The following is a 22,398-nucleotide window of genomic DNA, read 5'->3' as shown; positions in this document are numbered from 1 at the left end:
GCTCAACAGCGTTCATTAGCCCTCAACAGCGCTCGACAGCATTTAACCATGTTCACCAGCGTTTATAAGCGCGCAATGGTGTTGGACAGCGTTTTAACAGCGCTCAATAGTGCTCAACAGCGTTACAAAGCATTACACAGCGCTCAACAACATTCAACAGTTTTTGACAGCGTTTAAAAGCGCTCAATAGTGGTCGACAGCGTTTGACAGCGCTTGACAGCGTTATACAGCGCTCAATAGTGCTCAACAACGTTACACAGCGTTCAACACCGTTTAACAGTGCTCGACAGCCTTCAACATCGTTCAACACCGTTTGACAGCGTTACACAGCGCTCAACAGCGTTTGACAGCGTTACACAGCGTTACACAGCGTTTAACAGCACTCAACAGCGTTTAACAGGGTTCGACACCGTTCAACAGCGTTTAACAGTGCTCAATTGCCCTCAACAGCGTTCAACATCGTTCAACACCGTTTGACAGCGTTACACAGCGCTCAACAGCGTTTGACAGCGTTACACGGCGTTTAACAGCACTCAACAGCGTTTAACAGGGTTCGACACCGTTCAACAGCGTTTAACAGTGCTCAATTGCCCTCTACAGCGCTCGATAGTGTTTAACGATGTTCAACAGCGTTTATAAGCGCTCAATAGCGTTGGACAGCGCTCAACAGCGTTTGGCAGGGTTCGACACCGTTCAACAGCGTTTAACGGTGCTTAATTGCCCTCGACAGCGCCCGACAGCATTTAACGATGTTCAACAGCGTTTATAAGCGCTCAATAGCGTTGTACAGCGCTAAACAGCGCTTGACAGCGTTTGACAGCGCTCAATAGTGCTCGACTGTGCTCGAGGTGGGATGACCCGGAACAACTATGCACACTCCGCCCAGAAAAACCCATAGCCCGGGGATCGAACACAGAACTACTGTGAGGCACGAACGCCATCCACTGCTCTGTCACCATCACTAGTATCTGCAAAATGCATGTGTTTCCCGAGACATGTGAGTGGTACATGAGGATTTGAACTTGAAAGTATTTGTACAACATTTCACTGGACAACACACGACACGGTTCCTTCAAGTGACCTATTAAATATAAGCCTTAAATGCTGTTAGATAGCTGCTGGTAATGAAACACAAAGACATAACCACTCAATGTCGGAAACCACTTGCCACAAAAAACATTGTTAGCCAAAAGTTAATTAGGCTAATGCTTTAAAATTGTCATTATTCCCACAGTAAAGTCATGTGATTTTTATGAATTATAAACATAGTAATTTAGGTTATCTACTGCCTTTTGGTTTTGCAGGAATGCACTGCATTTACTACTGGGAAACACTATTTTAGATTTTCCGGTGTTTTACTGTTGCTATTTAACAATCGCTTGCCGTAGTTTTTACGGTAATTTTCAACAGTGTACATCAACAATATACTGTAGAAGAACAAAATAAAACACATTTGTGAAAACTTGCCTAACCCATTGTGCTACTGACTGTGCTTGGTATCGACACAGTCAATACAGTATCTGGGTCGTTCCGCCCAACCCTCTTAAGCAGCGAGTCCGGCAGGCGCTTCACCAGAGAAGACAGGATGAAGGCGGCGGAGAAGCAGAAAGAAGTTCTTGTCAAGTCTCCGAGTAAGAAAGAGAAGGATCAGGTATGTGAGAACATTTTTTGGCAACGTTGCTGCCTTGTGTCACCTCGAGACTAAAACAAACATTGAACAGAGACTTATCCAGCACAGATCCTGCATTTTCACATACTGTCAAATGATTTCTAGAAGTCATGAAGCAGTAAACCAATAAGTTGTTTTGTAAGCATTGGCATACTATTACAGTAAAGAGTAACCTTAAAAATCATTACTAAGACTCAAAAAATGGTAGAGAATGAATAAGACATTTACTTTAATATAAAATACCAGTCATATAAGTTATTGTTGCATCGGTGGTAATACAATAGTAGTTTCAAGGTAAAGTCAGTTAAGTATATGAATGAGTACGTTGTGTGTAAAGAAAAGGGAGCTCAAGGCGGCAACAATGAAACAGGTCAAACCAGTCAGTCATTGCTCATTAAATACGCTTAACAACTTTTGTATTAAGGCCGCACAACTTGCTTCCACTTGAATGGCACACTGAACTGTTTCTTAAGGCCGTCTGATTGCCGCAAATTTGCCAACTTCATGTAGAAAACAAAAGTAAATCAGCCCATTGACCATGAAATGGGACTAAAAGCACCTGATTTAGTTATATGACCCAATCCAAACAACCTTCCCTAGTCATGGCGCAAACAAAAAAAATGCAACTTACACAAAAAGTCAACACACGTTGACACACAACACAACCTGCTCACTGCACTTAGTGGATATTACAAACATGTCCAATCCATCCATTTTCTACCGCTTGTCCCTTTAGGGTCCACGGGGGGTGCTGGAGCCTATCTCAGTTGCATTCGGGCGGTGGGCGGGGTACACCCTGGACAAGTCGCCACCTCATCGCAGGGCCTACACAGATAGACAGACAACATTCACACTCACATTCACACACTAGGGCCAATTTAGTGTTGCCAATCAACCTATCCCCAGGTGCATGTCCAATCACCACAGATAATTCAAAATTCACAACAATGCATGATGGGACAAATGCAAAACACTCATTGTAGCTGGTTGATATTTCTGATTGATTACAAAACTTAAGGGAGGTCGTTACGGAAGTAAAAAAAAAGGTACAAGTCGAATTTTCACATATTTTTAATATCTAATTATGTTAATTACGAATTATATATCCATTATACTAGTATAATATGTACTGATGAATATGTATAGGCTTTGTATCAGACCAGGGTAAATGGCGCCGAATAGTCCCTAATAATTTTTTTTAGATCTTTAAGATGGAAACTGTAGCTGCGATTATGATGTGCAGTGATGTTTTCAAATGACCATAAGTCTTGAACTATACAAAGTACTTCATTGGTTGGAATCTGCGCTTTTGCATGATATACTAGTTACTATGGTAATTGATTAGTTATTATGGTAATCAAAGTCACAGCAGCTCAGACGAGGCACCAAGCAGTGTGGGTGGGGAGCATTTCCACAGAGTGTCAGCCTGAAATGTGGGTGTCAGGGACAGATGCGGAAGGAGATTTTTACAACGAAGTTCTAGAGCTTAGTGATATATCAGATATATCAGAGTGTAGGTGTTTTTATTACCCTTCATGTTCATATTTACCTGTTTTTATTGCATTTGTGTTATGTTCCCTTGATTGTAAAATATGTCGATCGATATTCAGTGTTTTATTGTTCATAGTTAATATTGTAAATCCCGCAATCTTTATTTTCATGTACATTCTGGGTGTCTCATTCAGTAAATAAATGTAAAATTCCATTAAGTTTTTTTCAGGCGGTCTGTCATAACGCTTTTAGCATTCAGACATACATTATTGTGTGGTATTGGTGGTTTCTAAAATTAGATATACTGGCCCCCAGACACATTTTCTTCTCTATATTTGGCCCCCCAAAGCAAAATAATTGCCCAGGCCTGCTATATATATTAGTACTTTACATGCAGTCCGATTGTTTTGTTTTTTTTGCGCAATATGAAGTGAAGTTAATTATATTTATACAGCGCTTTTCTCTAGTGACTCGAAGCACTTTTACTGTACATATTGAAACCTAATCTCTAAGTTACATTTAAACCAGTGTGGGTGGCACTGGGAGCAGGTGGGTAAAGTGTCTTGCCCAAGGACATAACGTCAGTGACTAGGACGGCGGGAACGGGGATCGAACCTGGAACCCTCAAGTTGCTGGCACGGCCACTCCACTAACCGGGCTATGCCGCCCTAATGTGGCCCCCAAGTAAAAAAGTTTAGACACCCCTGGAATAAAACAAACAAAAGAAGCACAGTGAATGTACCAGGGCCCTCATGTAACAAAGCTTGCGTACGCACAAAAACCTGGCGCATGTCGTCTATCACGGCAAAGATGAAATGTATCAAGACCGACGTTGACATGGAAATGTGCACTGCCTCACAGCAACTTCATGGCTGCTGTACGTACATTTCATCCTTGGCATAAAAAAGTGCCAACTTTTACCCCTCAGACTGATTGATGTGCGCTTTAGAGACATATGAACAATGACTGGCTTACGCACAGTAGCTACTTTAAATATAATTTGTGTATTCATGAGCGGGTGTGACAAGTCTCACTGACATCTGGGACCAATTTCAAGTTCAGTTCAGTTCAGTTCAGTTCAGTTCAGTTTCGGATTATTCGGAACATGCATACGATACGATGTAATGCATCACATAATAATTCCAGTTGTTTAATTACAGCACGTCCGAAAAGGAGTAGGAAGAAGCTGATCTTATTTAATCCTGCCCCTTTTCATACCATAACAATGTTATCCCATTTCCTTGTGCTCTGTAAAAGAATAGTGAATAAATAGATAATAAATAAATAATATACCTTAGTAAGTAAACAAATATTTAATGAGTAGTCATTATCTAAAAAAAAAAGGGTTCAAGATTCTCATCATAATTGTTGTTCTGTGTACTTTGTGAACACTTGTAGTTTGAACAGTCTCTTAAACAGAATTATATTGGTGCTTTGTTTGATTTCTTTGGTAAATCCATTCCATAATTTAATTATGCCAAAGGTTTTAAGTGTTGTACGAGCATACACATGTTTTGAATTAGATTTTCCTCTAAAGTTATGTCCCCTCTTTAGTTGTGAAGAACTGTTGTACATGTTTGGGTAGCAGGTTATAGTTTGCTTTGAACATAATTTTAGCTGTTTGCAAATGCACTAAATCGTTGAATTTCAATAATTGTGATTCAATAAATAAAGTGTTTGTATGTTCTCTTTATCCAACATGATGTATTATTCTAACTGAGCTTTTATGTAACACCGTTAGTGAATGAAGCGCACATTTGTAGTTATTTCCCCATATTTCTACACAATAACTCAGATATGGTAACGCTAGTGAGCAGTAAAGAATATGAAGTGATTTTTGGTCTACAACATGTTTTGCTTTATTCAGTATTGATGTGTTTCTTGCTACTTTATGTTTGATATTTTTAAATGAGATTTCCAATTCATTTTATCATTTATTATTGCACCTTAAAATCAGTTTTCTTTTACCCCTTAAATATTTACTCTATTCGTGATTGTGTTTGACTTTCTCTTCTACTGTTACCAAATAGCATTGTATTAGTCTTACTGAGAATCAAAGAGTCTGTTTTTTTCAAACCATCTTTTTAATTTGTTCATTTCTTCTGTAATTATTTGTATTAACTTCTGTGTGTTCTCTACTGAACAAAACACAGTCGTACCATCTGCAAATAATACTTCCTTTAAAACCTTTTGTGAGTTGATTGCGATGTAAAAAATAAATATGGCTTTGTGAGTGCACACACTTTAACAGATCTGAACATCACAACCTGACATTGAATAAAAGTCGTCAAAAAGCGTGTTGTTTCAATGTTGTATTTATGTTGAAAAATAACCAAAATTCAATGGTTAAATCAACGTCAGAAACCAACATTGAATAAACATTGTCAAAAAGCATGTTGTTTCAATGTTGTATTTGTGTTCTAAAATGACCAAAATTCAAGGGTCAAATCAACTTCACAACCTGACATTGAATAAACGTTGTCAAAAAGTATGTTGTTTCAACGTTGTAATATTCTCAAATGTCCAAAATTTAATGGTCAATTCAATGTCACAACCTGACATTGATTAGACATCGATAAAAAAAGCATTTTGTTTCCGAGTTGTATTTGTGTTGTAAAATGACCAAAATTCAATGGTCAAATCAACGTCACAACCCAACATTGATTAAACATCGTTAAAAAGCACGTTGTTTCAACGTTGTATTTGTTTTGTAAAATGACCAAAATTCAATGGTCAAATCAACGTCACAACCTGACATTGAATAAACGTTGTCAAAAAGCATGTTGTTTATAATGTTCTAAAATGACCAAAATTCAAATGTCAAATCAACGTCACAACCTGACATTGAGTAAACGTTGTCAAAAAGCATGATGTTTCAACGTTGTTATGTTGTAAAATGTCCAAAATTAAATAGTCAAATCAACGTCACAACCCAACATTAATTAAACATCAACAAAAAGCGTGTTGTTTCAACGTTGTATTTATGTTGAAAAATGACCAAAATTCAATGGTCAAATCAACGTCACAACCTGACATTGAATAAACGTTGTCAAAAAGCATGATGTTTCAACGTTGTAATGTTGTAAAATGTCCAAAATTAAATAGTCAAATCAACGTCACAACCCAACATTGATTAAACATCAACAAAAAGCGTGTTGTTTCAACGTTATATTTATGTTGAAAAATTACCAAAATTCAATGGTCAAATCAACGTCACAACCTGACATTGAATAAACGTTGTCAAAAAGCATGTTGTTTTAAATGTTGTAATGTTGTAAAATGACCGAAATTCAATGGTCAAATCAACGTCACAACCCAACATTGATTAAACATTGTCAAAAACCGTATTGTTTCAACGTCGTATTTATGTTGAAAAATGACCAAAATTTAATGGTTAAATCAACGTCAGAAACCAACATTGAATAAACATTGTCAAAAAAGCATGTTGTTTCAATGTTGTATTTGTGTTGTAAAATGACCAAAATTCAATGGTTAAATCAACGTCAGAAACCAACATTGAATAAACATTGTCAAAAAGTATGTTGTTTTAATGTTGTATTTGTGTTGTAAAATGACAAAAATTCAATGGTCAAATCAATGTCACAACCTGACATTGATTAAACATCATCAAATTGCATGATGTTTCCACGATGCATTTGTATTGTAAAATTACCAAAATTCAATGGTCAAATCAACATCAGAAACCAACACTGATTAAACGTTGAAAGGGTAAAGTAATTTTTACTAGCGTACGTAGTTTTCTGGATATTAACTTACGTCTGTTTTTAGTAGGATCGCCATGCAACTCTCGTTACATGAGGAGTTCCCCCCAAAAAAACTACAATAAAAAAGACTGCTGGGACCAGGTAAAAAAAAAAAAAAGCGAGCAGGGGAAGAGTAAAAAACATGTTAATCACAAAATGTGTAAAGAACAAAAAACTTTGAAGAGCATACTTGGAAGTGGAAAATAAAGTACAATACTGTGTTTTCCTGCCTTGAACACAACACTCATTACCGAGCGGCTGTCAGTGTGCATGATAGACACAAGAAACCCAAAATAACACGAGAAGAGGGTAACCAATAGAATATACAGAGCAGAACATAACAACTTTAACACTGGCAATCCTAGAGAAGTGAAGTGAATTATATTTATATAGCGCTTTTCTCAAGTGACTCAAATCGCTTTACATAGTGACACCCACTATCTAAGTTACATTTAAACCAGTGTGGGTGGCACTGGGAGCAGATGGGTAAAGTGTCTTGCCCAAGGACACAATGGCAGTGACTAGGATGGCACAAGCGGGAATCGAACCTGCAACCCTCATGTTGCTGGCACGGCCACTCTACCAACCGAGCTATGCCGCTCCATAGAAGTTCACTAATGTGAAAATAATAGTAATGAGTTTGCTCATTTTCCCTCTAGGCCAGGCCTGGGCAATTATTTTAACCCGGGGGCCAAATTTAGAGAAAAAAATGTGTCTGGGGCCCGGTATATTTATTTTTAGGAACACTAATACAAAACCTCACCATAACGTCTTATTGAATGTTAAAAACGTTAAAAAACGGAATGGAATTTTACATTTTCTACTGAATTAGACACCCAGAATGTACATGAAAATAAAGAATGTGGGATTTACAATATTAACTATGAAGGATAAAACACTGAATATTGACAACATATGAACGTCACCCCCCCTCTCCATCCACATATTTTACAAACGCAACAAACAGTGAAATAGGAAGGTGAAGGGTAAATAAAAACAAAAAAACACCTACAATCTGATATATGTGATAAATCACTAAGCTTTAAAACTTTGCTGTAAAAATCTCCTTCCACGTCTGTCCCCGACACCCACATTTTAGATTCTGGAAACCTTCTGTGGAAACACTCCCCACCCACACTGCTTGGTGCCTTGTCTGAGCTGCTGTGACTTACATTACCATAGTAACTAATTAGATGACCACAGTAACTAATTGGATGACCATAGTAACGAATTAGATGACCATAGTAACTAATTAGATTTGAATGTCCGGCAGGCCAGTTTGAAAAGCTTAACGGGCCGCATGTGGCCCCCGGGCCTTAATTTGCCCAGGTTTGCTTTAGGCGATCAAGAGAATGTAGTCAAATGCCCATCCCAAGCGTTTCTTGAAAAGCAACGTCGTCAATTGCCACACTTTATTCTGCTGTCACGGTTGCTATGCTGTGTTTGCTTTTTGGCGGTCAAACTTTGTTTGTACCCTTCCATCTTCATTTATTAATATCAATCTTTTTCGTCATGTGTTTTCTGTGGTGGTACTCCGTGAAAAAAGATTCAGAACCACCGTTATCGAGGATTCATTTGTGGCGTATGGCAGAGGTCCCCAACCTTTTTTTGCACCAGGGACCGGTTTAATGTAGGCATTGTTTTCACGAAATATAGCAAATAGTGCATGAAAAGTTAATACATGAAAAAACTCATCATAACGTTGAATTAGTGGGAGTCCATTTTCTATTTTCCCTTTGCTAAAAAAAACTCTCCGTAGACTTTTGTTTTTTTATTAGTTTTTGCTAGTAGTAGGCTTTTGTTGGCTTTAGTATCTGATGGGTTATAGGTGATACATCACATTCATGGACAAGAGCATGGATATATAATTAAGCTAGAACAGGGGTAGGGAACCTATGGCTCGCGAGCCAGATGTGGCTCTTTTGATGACTGCATCCGGCTCTCAGATACATCTGAGCTGACATTGCTTAACACGATAAGTAATGAATAATTCCACTTGTAATCACAGTATTAAAAATAATGTTCAATATATAAAACATTCTCATGCTTTTTTATGTTTAAGAAGTTGCGTTAATGGTAAGAAGTTATTTTTTTATTATTGGTTAGTGTGGGGGCTTGCTTTCCTGGGGGTTCTTCAGACCACCAAGCTCTGACATGGGAGCCTGTTTCAGGGTTACAATATTGTTTTATTTTTCAATAAGTCTCTCAGTTGCTTTCCAGCAATTGTATTTTTCTCTTTGGTTCGCGCTCACGCTCTGGCTCCAGCCACAACCCTGTCTCTCCTCCTGGCTGATGCTTACAGTATAACAGAGCGACATGTGATTAGATAACAAGGCCCAGGTGGGCCATTAACACACCTGTGGCTGATTTCGAGGCCAGTCCTGGGAACACCCCGCTTCGCTGCAGACCCGCAGGCCACGACCCCTCCACAGTTAGCTTCATAATAACAATGTTAATACAAAGAATGAGAGACCTATTATACTTTAGAAATGTTGGTCTTACTTAAAAATGCACGTGTTTAGTTGTGTTAAGTGTTAAAAAAAATATTATATGGCTCTTACAGAAATACATTTTTAAATATTTAGCTTTTTGGCTCTCTCAGCCAAAAAGGTTCCCGACCCCTGAGCTAGAAAATACTTGCCATTAGTTCCAATATATTTCTGTGGATTTCTATTTCCATTCTAAAAGTTATGTATCCATATTTTGTGCAATATTTCATACGTAAATACACTAATGTTTGCTTTTTATGATCCAATTTTCCTTGCGTAAATACATCTGTTATTGCTAACTACATGTGTAATAGGACTATGACTTAGACTTAGACTTCATTTTTATTGTCATTCAAATTTGAACTTTACAGTACAAATAAGAACGAAATTTCATTGCATTTGCTCTTGGTAGTGCAGGATAAAAAAAAAAGCAATAAGGTGCAGATATAAATAAATAGATTACTGTACAGATAAATACATTGCACTTTTTCACATGCGTCCATGTTTATGGATGTATGTTATATTTTCTTTTTTATTCCAGTAAGTTAATCTGTTATGGGTGGAGTTCGGGGGATAATTTAATTATGATGCGTTCAAGAGTGTTCCGGTCTGAGGGAAGGAGCTGTTACAGAACCTGGAGGGTCTGCTACGGAGGCTACAGAACCTCTTCCTAGAGTCCAGCAGTGAAAACAGTCCTTGGTGGCGGTGGGAGGAGTCTTTGCAGATTTTCTGAGCCGTGGTAAGGCAGCGGTTTTTTGCGATCTCCTGGATATGAGGAAGAGGAGTCCTGATAATCTTTTCCTCCGTCCTCACCACTCTCTGGAGAGACTTCCTGTCTGAGGCATTAAAATGGGGCAAAGCCTGTGGTCTCATGCACTGTACAGTTGTAGCAAAACGTCAGAGTCTGGAGCATTTGTGGCCATCTGGACTTCGATTTCGGGGGAAGGGTCCAAATCATAAATCCAAAAGTTCTGTTGAATCTTTCAGTAATACCATTGCCCATTGGATGATATGGAGTCGTGTGGGATTTTTGCACTCCCGCCATCTGAAGAAGATCCTTGATAAGCCTAATTTCGAAGTTAGCTCCTTGGTCCGAATGAATCCTTTTAGGGAATCCATAGATGCAGAAAAACTTGTCCAACAGGCACCGGGCAACTTGCTCTGCTGATTGGTTTCTGCAGGGGAATGCAAGAGCCAACTTCGAGAAATGGTCTGTCACAACCAGGACATCAGTGCATTTATTGTCACCTGATTCCGCTGTCCAAAAATCAATGCACACTAATTCCATGGGAGCCGAAGTGCGGATGTTCTCAAGAGGTGCACGGGCTTCTGGTTCAGGTGTCTCACTCAAAATGCATCTCTGACAGTTGACAACATGTCTCAAGATATCTTTTTCCATTCCTATCCAGAAAAATCTTTCACTGGCCAGAGAAAATGTCCTAGAGCGGCCCTGATGACCAGCTGCGTCATGAACGTCATGTAAGACCTGTCTCTTCAGCGAGTCTGGAACGACCAACTGAAAGATTTTCTTGTTCATGAAGCGGTCCTTCTTCACTCGATATAGAATTCCACCACGTACTTTGAACTTATCCCAGTGTCTCAACAATCTGAGCGCACAGCTCGACTCAGTCGTTCTTTCATGTCTTGACGGTCTTTTGTGTCGGTTCACATAGAAGAGAACGCTGCTAATAGTGGGGTCCTGCTGCTGAAGATTTTGTAGTTGACTGTGAGGGACAACCACAGATGAATCTTCTTTGGGCAGCTGTAGCGATGTTGGGCTTGTTCCTGGCAGCAAAGAGACACCGCCAGTCCGGTGTGCGTCTAACACTGCGGACACTTCTCCAGCAGCAATTGCACCTCCAGGTGACTGAGAAAAAACTTGTCCTTCGGTCGATTGGCCTCCTGTAGATCAAACAGCTTGACAGTTGGTGGTCAAACGTAAAGCATGTTGTACAGTATCATTCACAACTTCATTCACTTGATCCAAAAAGGACAGATATGGCTCCTTTACCAAACGATGACTGACACAAGACTGCACAAAGGGCTCACGACTCAAGGCATCAGCCACTGTATTCTTGGGCCCTGGCACATATTTCAGGTCAAAATCGTAAGCTGCCAGTTTTGCAATCCATCTTTGTTCACAGGCATCCAGCCTGGGCTTTGTCAAGACATAGGTCAGGGGGTTGTTGTCAGACCATGCAGTAAAGTGCCTCCCTTTTAGCCAGTGGGAGAACTTTTCACAAATGGCCCAGTTTAAAGCGAAAAATTCCAGCCAGTGAGCTGGATAGTTCAGCTGGGCTCTTGACAGCGTTTTACTAGCAAGTGCGACTGGCCTTGAAACTTCTTCGCCAGCACTAAGCTGGGACAAAACAGCTCCGATGCCATCAAACGAAGCATCCACAGCAAGAATAAAAGGCTTTCCGAAGTCAGGATGACCGTGTTACCCCTTGGGGACAGGTCACATTTCAAAGTTTCAAAGGCTTTCTGACACTCGGTTGTCCAGTCCTCTGCTGACAGCTTGACACAACTCGACCGCTTCAATTTAGATTTCATTCCTCGCCTGGCCTTACCAATTGCCTTCTGACCCGAGATGAGCTTAAATAAGGGTCTAGCCTTAATGGAGCAATCCTCAATAAAATGTTGATAATACAACACTATCCCCAAGAAAGATCGAATCTTCTTTTGAGAGGGAGTTACACCATCACTATCCATCAAGTCAGATGCCTGCACTCTGCAAATGGCTTCAACCTTTCCAGGGTCTGTTTGGACTCCTGACTCAGATATAACATGGCCAAGAAATCTCACTGATCTCCTGAGAAAGTGGCACTTCTTTGGTGCTAACTTGAGGTTGTGGTCCTTCAAGCGGGAGAAAACCATCTCCAACCGCTCAAGCGTTATCTCTTCTGTTGGACCAAAGACCATGAGATCGTCAAGGTAGCACAAGAGGCTAGTGAAATTCTCATTCCCGAAAATAGAGAGCATCATCCTCATAAATGTAGCTGGGCTGTTCGAGAGACCCTGTGGCATTCGGTTGTACTCATGAAGACCAAAGAGGGAGAAAAAGGCGGTGTACTTCTTGTGTCCTTCAAACAGAGGTACATTATAGAATCCTGACGTGAGGTCCATGGTGGAGAAAAAGACACTTCCTCCAAGTGCGGCGAGAGCATCAGCCTGATGAGGCAGTGGGTGTGCGTCTCTCACTGTCCTCGCATTGAGCCATCTGAAATCAGTGCAGATGCGCAATTTTCCATCTTTCTTCCAAACAAGAACCAAAGGTGATGCATATTCACTTGTGGATTTCCGGATTATGCCCTTTTCTTCCATCTCACTGAGAGCGGTTTTTAGCTTCTCATAGTAATTTGGTGGCACCCTGCGATAGGGCAGGCGGAAAGGCCTCTCATACACCAGATGTATCTTGTGCACAAAGTCAGATGCTTCCCCACAGTCCATCTTGTTGCGCGAAAAGATTGTCTCATGTCTCTCGATGAGCCGGAAAAGCCTGTCTCTCCAAAGGTCGGAGACAGCGCAAGCATCCAGATCCAGATCTTGCAGACCAAGCCTGTGCAGCGCTGCCTTGATGTCCTCTTTAGACTTTACCTCTGTAGCAGCAGACACAACTTGGGAGTGAACTTGGATGTGGTCAGGCTGAGACAAATCTTCAACAGCAACACAGGAAAACACATCTGCTCGCTTTGAGTTTTTCTTAAGCATCACAGGCTCACTGGTGGGGTTGATGATTTTCATAGGCAGGCATCGATCACCCCACATTGGTGAAATCACCCTACCAACCTTGATCTACACCGTGACTGGGTCGGTTTGATCATCACTGTGCTGCCAACTGACAAAGGTGCTGAGGCAGGAAGCTTACCCCAAACAAGGTGTTCACTCATCGGCTGGAGCATGACACATTGCTGAAGCTTCAGCGTGCCAACCTTGTCAGGCACAGTTTCACCCCTCCATTTCTCTGTGTTAGAAAGGAGAGAGAAGAACCGGTGGCAATCTTCATCAATGACGGTGCTAGGCTCTGACATGAGTCGCCAGTAGCTCTCAGTCCCTCTCATCAGTTGAAGAATCTTTTTTATGACATTACTGCCCAGCATCATGTCGTCTGTCTGTCCAGGCACAACAAACATGGGAACAGCCAACTTGCATTCATACACCACCACTTCCACATCATAAACAGCTGAAGGGGTCACTTGATGGCCACCACATCCAATAATGACAACACCATCAGTTGAGTGTCGCTTCATGTTTGGAATGTGCTCCAACAACCGCGCTACAGCACGCTCACTTAATGTGGAACCTGTAGACCCACTATCAATCATCGCTGTCAGGGGAATACCACCTGATGTGACAGTAGTATAGAACAAGCTATCAGACTTCTGAATTCTGTGTGTGCCTTGGAAAACAACTGTTCTATCTGGGGGTATGTCGGAACTGAGTGACTCAAACATAGACTCTAAATCATCAGAAAAACTACTGGGAGGATCATTAAGAGGATCTACACCGACCTCCCCCTGGTGCAGATCAATCAGTTTTCCGACTGTGCAGCTGGCGTGAACCTCGCCTGAGCAGGACAATCGCGCATGGCGTGGTCAGGTGAATAGCACTGAAAACAGAGTCCATCCCTACGGCAGTGAAAAAGTGCAGAGTGAGCCATGTCACCACAAAGAGCACAAGGCGAGTTATCCAGACCCATAATTCTGGAGAACCGTGTCTTTGGTGGTCTGGCCACAGGGGTACGGGCTTGAGCAGACCGCTCCAGCAAAATCTTTTCTAACATGGCTATGACACGTTCAAAGGCATTCTGGTCTGTACCCTTAGCCATGTTAGCCTCTTTAGTGTCAGAACGACCAACTGCAGTGTGAAGCATATCAACATTGTTCAAATACACACATTCATTGGGCTTCCTACTCATCTCAGCAGCATTCATTGAGCACAACTCTGTGTGATATTCATCCAGCACAGCCTGGACTTCCACAGCCGACCACTTGTCAATCGTCTTTGACCTGAATGTCATGGAAAGATCTCTGGAGGGGCAATTCTTTATAAACATTCGTGTCACCTCAATGGCGGAGCAGTCCAAATTCTTGCCTTGTTCCTTGAGGCGGTCAGCTGCAATGTCAGCAGCTTGGTTGAGTCTCAGCCAGTAGTCGTATGCACCTTCATTTGCCTTCGGCAACGTTGTGTAGAAGTCTGCCAGGGGAAGAGGTGAGCAGGGCACAGCAGCAAAATGCTTACGAAGAAGGCTATAGATCGCATCTGGATTTTTTGTAACATCAATGCCACTATTCCTCATGCCAAATTTCACAATGTCTCTTGCTCTGCCTCTGAGGTGGACAAGCATTTCTTCTGCCTGATTCTCCATGTTGATGTCAGACCTCCTTATGTAGTTCCTCATCAGGTCCTCCCATTCGTGCACATCCACCGCGTCCGTGTCATCTCCCCTAAAGGACGGAGGTTCTTTCACCTTCCTGTGTGATACTTGACGCACTTGTGAGGAGTCTTGACCTTGTGTTAGTGTGTTAATGGGCGTGTCACAAACACCTGAGGCACTAGGTGTCGGCATAGTATGAGCTGGCCCTAGATGTGTAACTATACTGTCAGCTAGCTGCTGGTCAACGTGCCTTATAATGTCACTCATCTGGCTGACTACATCGTGTGACTGTAAAGTGGGATCTGCTGTTGGCGTAGCAGTAACCTGTGTGTTCAATGTAGTATTCATGTGGTGGCTCTGAGAAGGAACCCTGTCTCCACTATCCGAGTGAGCCTCTACTGGAACCTGTCTACCCCCCGCCACATGAGCTACATCCCCTTGAACAGGACTGTCAAACTGCAACACCAATGGGATCCCTCTACCTCTGCCAACACTTCTATGTAAAGGTGTACTAGTGTCAAACATTAAATAGCTCATTTTGAAATATCAAAATAAAATAGCATAAAACTCACAATATGGATACCAAAAAAAAACACAGATAAAACACTCAAATCAGACACCGTGCACACAGCTTGAACCCTGTCCACCTGATGGCGTAATGAAGAAGCTGTCCAGAAAGATGGATCCGGTCCGATGTGAAGAGCTAAATTCGACGGGTCACGGCACCAATGTGACGGTCCACAACTGTATGTGGCAAAATGCAGCTCCACACTGCTGTCGCTTCAACATATCACTGGCACCAGGTGGATTATGAATTTCATTAATTACAGTGTCCTGTAAAACAGTGCAAATTGTGAGATTGTGAGTCCACTTGGGTCACAGGATTCTCATTTTGGAGGCGTCACAGTTCTGATGTTTGACATAACAAATCATAGTTTCATTGTACAAAAAACATGTTACATTTGGGTGTGATCGTATAGTGTTTATACCAAGTCTTTATACTAATTATCATATTAATTTCTTCAATGGTTTCACATGTACTGACAATGGTGTGCTCAAATTAACAATAATCCTTTCTTTTTATTTGCAAAATACACTGTAAATTTACAGAAACTACATTTTACAGGATGTCCCTAAACACACCTCGCATCCAAAATGGCTGCTTCAAACCATGCGGTTGATAAACCAGGCTGCGGCCTAGCCATGCTAGCATTAGCATCATAAAAATAAGTGAGGACAAATATGTGAACAGCCAAACAAACAGAGTGGCATTAAATATAATATTACCTGTAAAACAGTGCAAATTGTGAGATTGTGAGTCCACTTGGGTCACGGGATTCTCTAAATAACACATCAATAATCACCAATTAGTTTACACAGTAAAAGTGTGTTATTGTCTTTAAAATATCACTCTAGGATACAGTTTTGGTCAATACCAATTAGCAAAACTTTTTATGTGTCTGTTACAAAGTCGTAATCAAAATATAAACAGTCAATATTCACTAATTAGTAATCAATCCCGGACAATACAAAAACGTGTCTCACCAGTTTGGAGGCGTCACAGTTCTGAGCACTTCCCACAGGTGACCCTACATACCACTTCTCGCCAGCAACAGGCGCTGTTGCAACACTTCATTCATAATTCAATCAAGCATAAGGATATTCTGTTTTCTACACCGTTACATATATATATATATATATATATATATATATATATATATATATATATATATATATATATATATATATATATATATATAAGAAATATGTACATATTTAAAATAAATACATAAAACTCCTCTCTACTCATCGTTGTATTTGAAAGTGCAATGCTTTGCAGCCAGTAGCACATCCTTTAAAGGAGCATAGGTATGGGCAGCATCTGTGAAATTTAATTTGCAGGAAAGGAGTTAGTTCAGGGTTGGATTGTCCATCCTCGTTCTATTCTCTGTCACTATCTTTTTCTGAGCATTACTACTTGCCGTAGTTTTGAAGCAATGCATGATGTGATTCCGGATGTTGTGTGTCAGTGAATTAACGTGCTGGCTGAAATAAACACACACTGAGAAATAGCTCTGTGCCTGCTTACTTTGTGGGTTATAGATAAACCTATGGATAACAGAGACATAGATAGATAGCTAGTACTTTATTGATTCCTTCAGGAGAGTTCCCTCAGGAAAATTAAAATATATAATAGCCTCCTTCTTGTTGTGTGTGCACTTGTGCACTCTTCAAAAGCCGTAGATGTTATAACGTGACTGGGCCGGCACGCTGTTTATATGGAGGAAAAGTGTACGTGACGACAGGCTGTCCTTACTCAGGTCCGGCTAAAAAACGGGAGAAATTCGGGAGAATGGTTGTACGGGAGATTTTTGGGAGGGGCCCTGAAATTCGGGAGTCTCCCGAAAAATTCGGGAGGGTTGCCAAGTATACTTTAAATTACTAGACCAAAGGAGATTTTTATTTTGTTCCTTCAGGACAATTGTTATATGCAACAATTTAGCATTTCTCCATCTGCCGTATGCACTTTTACTACCATGGTCACTTTGTTCCTGATCTGCCCTCATCCTTAAGCCATCGACATGCCGCGGACTAAAGATGGAACCTAACTTTTGGCTGCGATTTGGCACCTTTACATTGTATGTTTATTAATGTGCATTGTCCTGTGTAACCAAGATGTAACAAATATAGCAAATGGCGACTTCGTATAAGGATTTTTATAATACATCTATGATCAAGCTTATTGGTGTGTCTGCTGGGACTGCCGAAAGTTAAGTATGAGAAAATACGGTCGGTTATAAATTATTTAATGTCTCTGTGCGGCCCGGTAGCAAATGTTTCAGGGACCGGTGCCTTGTCCCCGGACCGGTGGTTGGGGATCACTTGCGTATGGGACTACTTTGGCAGACTCACAGATATTAGTTACGAATCTCCTGGATTGTGATGTTTTTGTGTAGATACAAGATATTGTGGCTTTTGCCCCGCATGTTTAAAGGATGACGAGGACGTGGTCGACCAACCATCACTTTATTTAAAGGAACAATCAAGCCAAATCAACATTTACAACTTCATTAAAGCACACAACAGGGGCTTTAAGTCTTGCCCTCCTTTTCCATTTCAATCACAAGACAGAACACATTCAATGACTCTCAAACTGTCGGAAAATACAACTTTAAGGCAAACATTTGCAACGGTTATCTAAAGGGGAACTGCCCTTTTTTGGGGGTCGGGGGGGATTTTTGCCTATGATCCATTCATCAATGAGAGCCAACAAGACAAACATTTTTTTTTTCAGTCAAATTTGTAAACATTGGCTCGTTCTAGGTGGCTAGCAATGCAGCTAATGGGAGCAATCAATTCTACCTCTAATTAGCTTTATAAATGCATTACAAAAACGTCAATACTTCATTTACATTCTGTAACCTGTATAATACCCAAACTGTAGCGACGTTGTTATTAAAAGAGCGAACATTGAGTAACTGTTTTTCTAGCGTTGTAACACATCTGTAGCCGTTAAAGCTGGCTACAGAAAGAGATAAGCTAACTTCAACGTCGGCACAAAACTCCTTTGGGTTTATGATGCACAACACTGCAGTAAGACACCAATCTGTACTGACTGAAAACATGAACAGTTTCTGTAAAGTATTAGCCCACATTTCATGTGTTGTTTGTACACAGCTAGCCAGAACGCGTATGTAGTTGTAATAGCACGCATGACGTGTAGTGTGTCTCATGAATGACAGAGTGACTCACTCGATGGACAGTTGTTTGTTTGGTCCAGCTGACCGGGAACGTTTTCCCCCCGATTTATTTTGGTAAGCATTCCACGTCGAAATAATTTGGCTACAAATTCCACATTTACAGCTTTCAGTCTCTTGGCTTCTGTCTGCTCCAACGTCTCACCCTTCTTTTGTGCTCATTTCTATAACAAGCAGTTCATCTTCAGTATATTCAGCTTCAAAAAGATAAGGTTGTGAATCCTCATTTGTCCAAAAATAGTCGTCTTTGTTGTCTGTTACCAAATTTGCCATGATTAAAACACACTCGTGTTTCATTCCGGAGGTAGGAACACACATTTGGTGCCATTAGTTGGAAGTGAGCTGCTATGGAAACAGAAATAAATGCGCTAAAGAAATCAGTCAATGATTACAATGACCAAAATACTGTAAATATTGTACATATTACATTGTTGTGAAAGTGTATGTTACTACATTATATACAGTATATACTTGCATTGTGTATATAAAATGTTGATAGAGGGTTTTTTGAAGTTGTTTTAGAGGGCTTTGAAGGCTACAACGGTGACCCCCATTAGCCACATCTTCAAACCGATCTTTATCTTTAAAAAAAAAAAAAAAAAGGCATCTGTGTTCTTGTCTCTTATAATGATTGTGAACGATAGGCAACATTCCAAAAAAAGTGCAGTTCCCCTTTGAATTCACATTTCCTCCACACCATTGTTAAACAAAATGTCCATCCACGCGAGTGGAGTTTACATAAAAACTGTTATGCAGATTTAGTCCAGGACAGGAAAAAAAACGGCCACAGATGACTGGCCCAGAACACATCTGTTCATCAATATAGTGACACGTATATTAGATGGGCCATGATATACAGTACAGGCCAAAAGTTTTGAAAAACCTTCCCATTCAATGGGTTTTCTATATTTTCATGATTATTGTAAATTGTCACTGAAGGCATCAAAACTATGATTGAACACATGTGGGGTTATGTACTTAACAAAAAAAGGTGAGATAACTGAAAATATGTTTTATATTCTAGTTTCTTCAAAATAGCCACCCTTTGCTCTGATTACTTTTTCGCACACTCTTGGCATTCTCTCGATGAGCTTCAAGAAGTAGTCACCTGAAATGGTTTTCACTTCACAGGTGTCATAGTTTTGATGCCTTCATTGACAATCTAAAATGTAAATAGTCATGAAAATAAAGAAAAGGCATAGAAATGAGAAGGTGTGTGCAAAATGTTGGCCTGTACAGTATATACTATCTTTAGAAACATTGCATGAGAGTCATCTCATAAATGAAAACCTGCAATCCATCATGAGAGTCTCTAGGGCACAGAATTTTACCCCAAAAATTTATGAAGCTGTAGCCAAGTATCGAGCTTGGACAAAAATTCAGGGAAAGAGATCTAAAATAAATAAATATTCAATATAGGTTTTTGAAAAGGTGCAATTTTTTTTTAGCATTTTGTCATTAAAATGTTTCTTACCATCCAAAAGTAGAGACAGATTAGCCTTTTGACACACACGCAAGAATCCAATTAATTAACCCTAAAAAGGACATTTTGAAAGCTGGTACTGCTTCTCTTCACTCTGCGTTATTTACTTTGTCTCATCTCGTCTTAACTGTCTTGGAACCCTTTTTTGCATTGCTCTCAAAAATCTAAACAATAGAATTGACCAACTGGTCTCGAAACAAAATTGACAAGGTTTCTTGGACGAGAGGTTCGGATTCGGGTGAACCTGTATGTTCTGATGAAACATTTGCTGCCAGATATACCTGGAGAAGAAGAGGCAAATATAATCATTTAGTCAGTATTTGAGTCTATATTGAGCAGGTTTGAGAGGTATGCGTAAACTGGCACAGCTACGCATAAATGGCTGTGAGAAGGAGGCAATGTCTTATTGGTATTTGACTTTATTGAATGGTCTCTTGGGAGAAGTGGAGGGTCGTGTGCCTGGCGATTCTTCCAGTCGATGACGACAAACACATCTGTCTATGCTATATGGAGTAAGCGTTGCCCATGGGTCTCTAAATCAAATCGTCACCCCAGGAATCAGAATCGGATAAAATCGTTTTGTGCCCAAAGATTCACATCCCTAATAAACAGGGTCGTCTTAAGGGTAGTTTCTCTGCACTCTTTCCTCCTTTTTATTTAGCGCACATTGCCAGAACACAAATATAAGTGTGTAATAGGGTTATACGATATACCGGGACTCGTATAATACCGGCGATACTAACAAATAATATTCAATCGATCAATCAATCAATGTTTACTTATATAGCCCTAAATCACTAGTGTCTCAAAGGGCTGCACAAACCACTACGACATCATCGGTAGGCCCACATAAGGGCAAGGAAAACTCACACCCAGTGGGACGTCGGTGACAATAATGACCCAGTGGGACGTCGGTGATAATGATGACTATGAGAACCTTGGAAAGGAGGAAAGCAATGGATGTCGAGCGGGTCTAACATGATACTGTGAAAGTTCAATCCATAATGGTTCCACACAGTCGCGAGAGTCCAGTCCAAAGCGGATCTGACACAGCAGCGAGAGTCCCGTTCACAGCGGAGCCAGCAGGAAAACATCCCAAGCGGAGACGGATCAGCAGCGCAGAGATGTCCCCAGCCGATACATAGGCAAGCAGTACATGGCCACCGGATCGGACCGGACCCCCTCCACAAGGGAGAGTGGGACATAGGAGAAAAAGAAAAGAAACGGCAGATCAACTGGTCTAAAAAGGGAGTCTATTTAAAGGCTACAGTATACAAATGAGTTTGAAGGTGAGACTTAAATGCTTCTACTGAGGGGGCATCTCGAACTGTTACCGGGAGGGCATTCCAGAGTACTGGAGCCCGAAATGAGAACGCTCTATAGCCCGGAGACTTTTTTGGGGCTTTGGGAATCACTAATAAGCCGGAGTCCTTTGAACGAAGATTTCTTGCCGGGACATATGGTACAATACAATCGGCAAGATAGGCTGGAGCTAGACCGTGTAGTATTTTATACGTAAGTAGTAAAACCTTAAAGTCACTTCTTAAGTGCACAGGACGCCAGTGCAGGTGAGCCAGTATAGCCGTAATGTGATCAAACTTTCTTGTTCTTCTCAAAAGTCTAGCAGCCGCATTTTGTACCAACTGTAATCTTTTAATGCTAGACATGTGGAGACCCGAAAATAATACGTTACAGTAGTCGAGGCGAGACGTAACAAACGCATGGATAATGATCTCAGCGTCTTTAGTGGACAGAATGGAGCGAATTTTAGCGATATTACGGAGATGAAAGAATTCGGTACTATACCGCCTCTAAAAAGTACTGGGATTGTTTAACGATAAGTATTTTTTCGCATCACAAAATCTTTTTTTTTTTTTTTTTTAATGTATAATATGCTTATAAACTAAGGAAATACGTCCCTGGACACTTGAAGACTTAAATGATGACCATTGTAGGATCCTGTAACTACTTGGTATCGGATCAATACCCAAATTCGTGGCATCATCCAAGTAAAGCATCCAAACATTAGAAGAATAAGTGTTTGTTACAATTTAACAAAAGTGTCGATAGAACATGTTAAAAGAGAAAGTAAGCAGGTATTAACAGTGAATGAACAAGTAGATTAATAATCAATTTTTACAGCTTGTCCTTTATAATTTGGACTAAATAAGAGACACAATTTGTTACTGCATATGTCTGCAGACAATTTGGGAGCCTTTGTATGCTTCCTTACTACTAAAAGAAAAAAGGTCTTTTATGTTCACTACTTTACTAAAGGACAAAATTGCAATATGAAACATGTTTAATGTACTGTACGATTTTTGGGGCAAAATAAAACCAATAATGCCATTTTTTGTGGTCCCCTTT

The 22,398-nt window shown here is 40.5% G+C and overlaps 1 protein-coding gene across 1 annotated transcript in view; it reads left to right on the top strand.

Annotated features, from left to right (window-relative positions):
* The first annotated feature begins 1,538 nt into the window (after positions 1-1,538).
* The window catches only part of LOC133541584 (transient receptor potential cation channel subfamily M member 5-like), a 109,053-nt gene continuing 88,193 nt past the window's right edge, over positions 1,539-22,398 (top strand). Inside the window, exon 1 of the mRNA XM_061885072.1 lies at positions 1,539-1,651. Within this exon, the coding sequence (XP_061741056.1) occupies positions 1,586-1,651 (66 nt within the window). The 5' untranslated portion in view covers positions 1,539-1,585. The remainder of the gene's footprint in view (positions 1,652-22,398) is intronic.

The sequence above is a fragment of the Nerophis ophidion genome, linkage group LG23 (genome assembly GCF_033978795.1).
Source record: "Nerophis ophidion isolate RoL-2023_Sa linkage group LG23, RoL_Noph_v1.0, whole genome shotgun sequence".
In the NCBI taxonomy this organism is placed as follows: domain Eukaryota; kingdom Metazoa; phylum Chordata; class Actinopteri; order Syngnathiformes; family Syngnathidae; genus Nerophis; species Nerophis ophidion.
The sequence above is the reverse complement of the archived record's forward strand: the minus strand, read 5'-3'. Positions and strand labels throughout refer to the sequence as shown.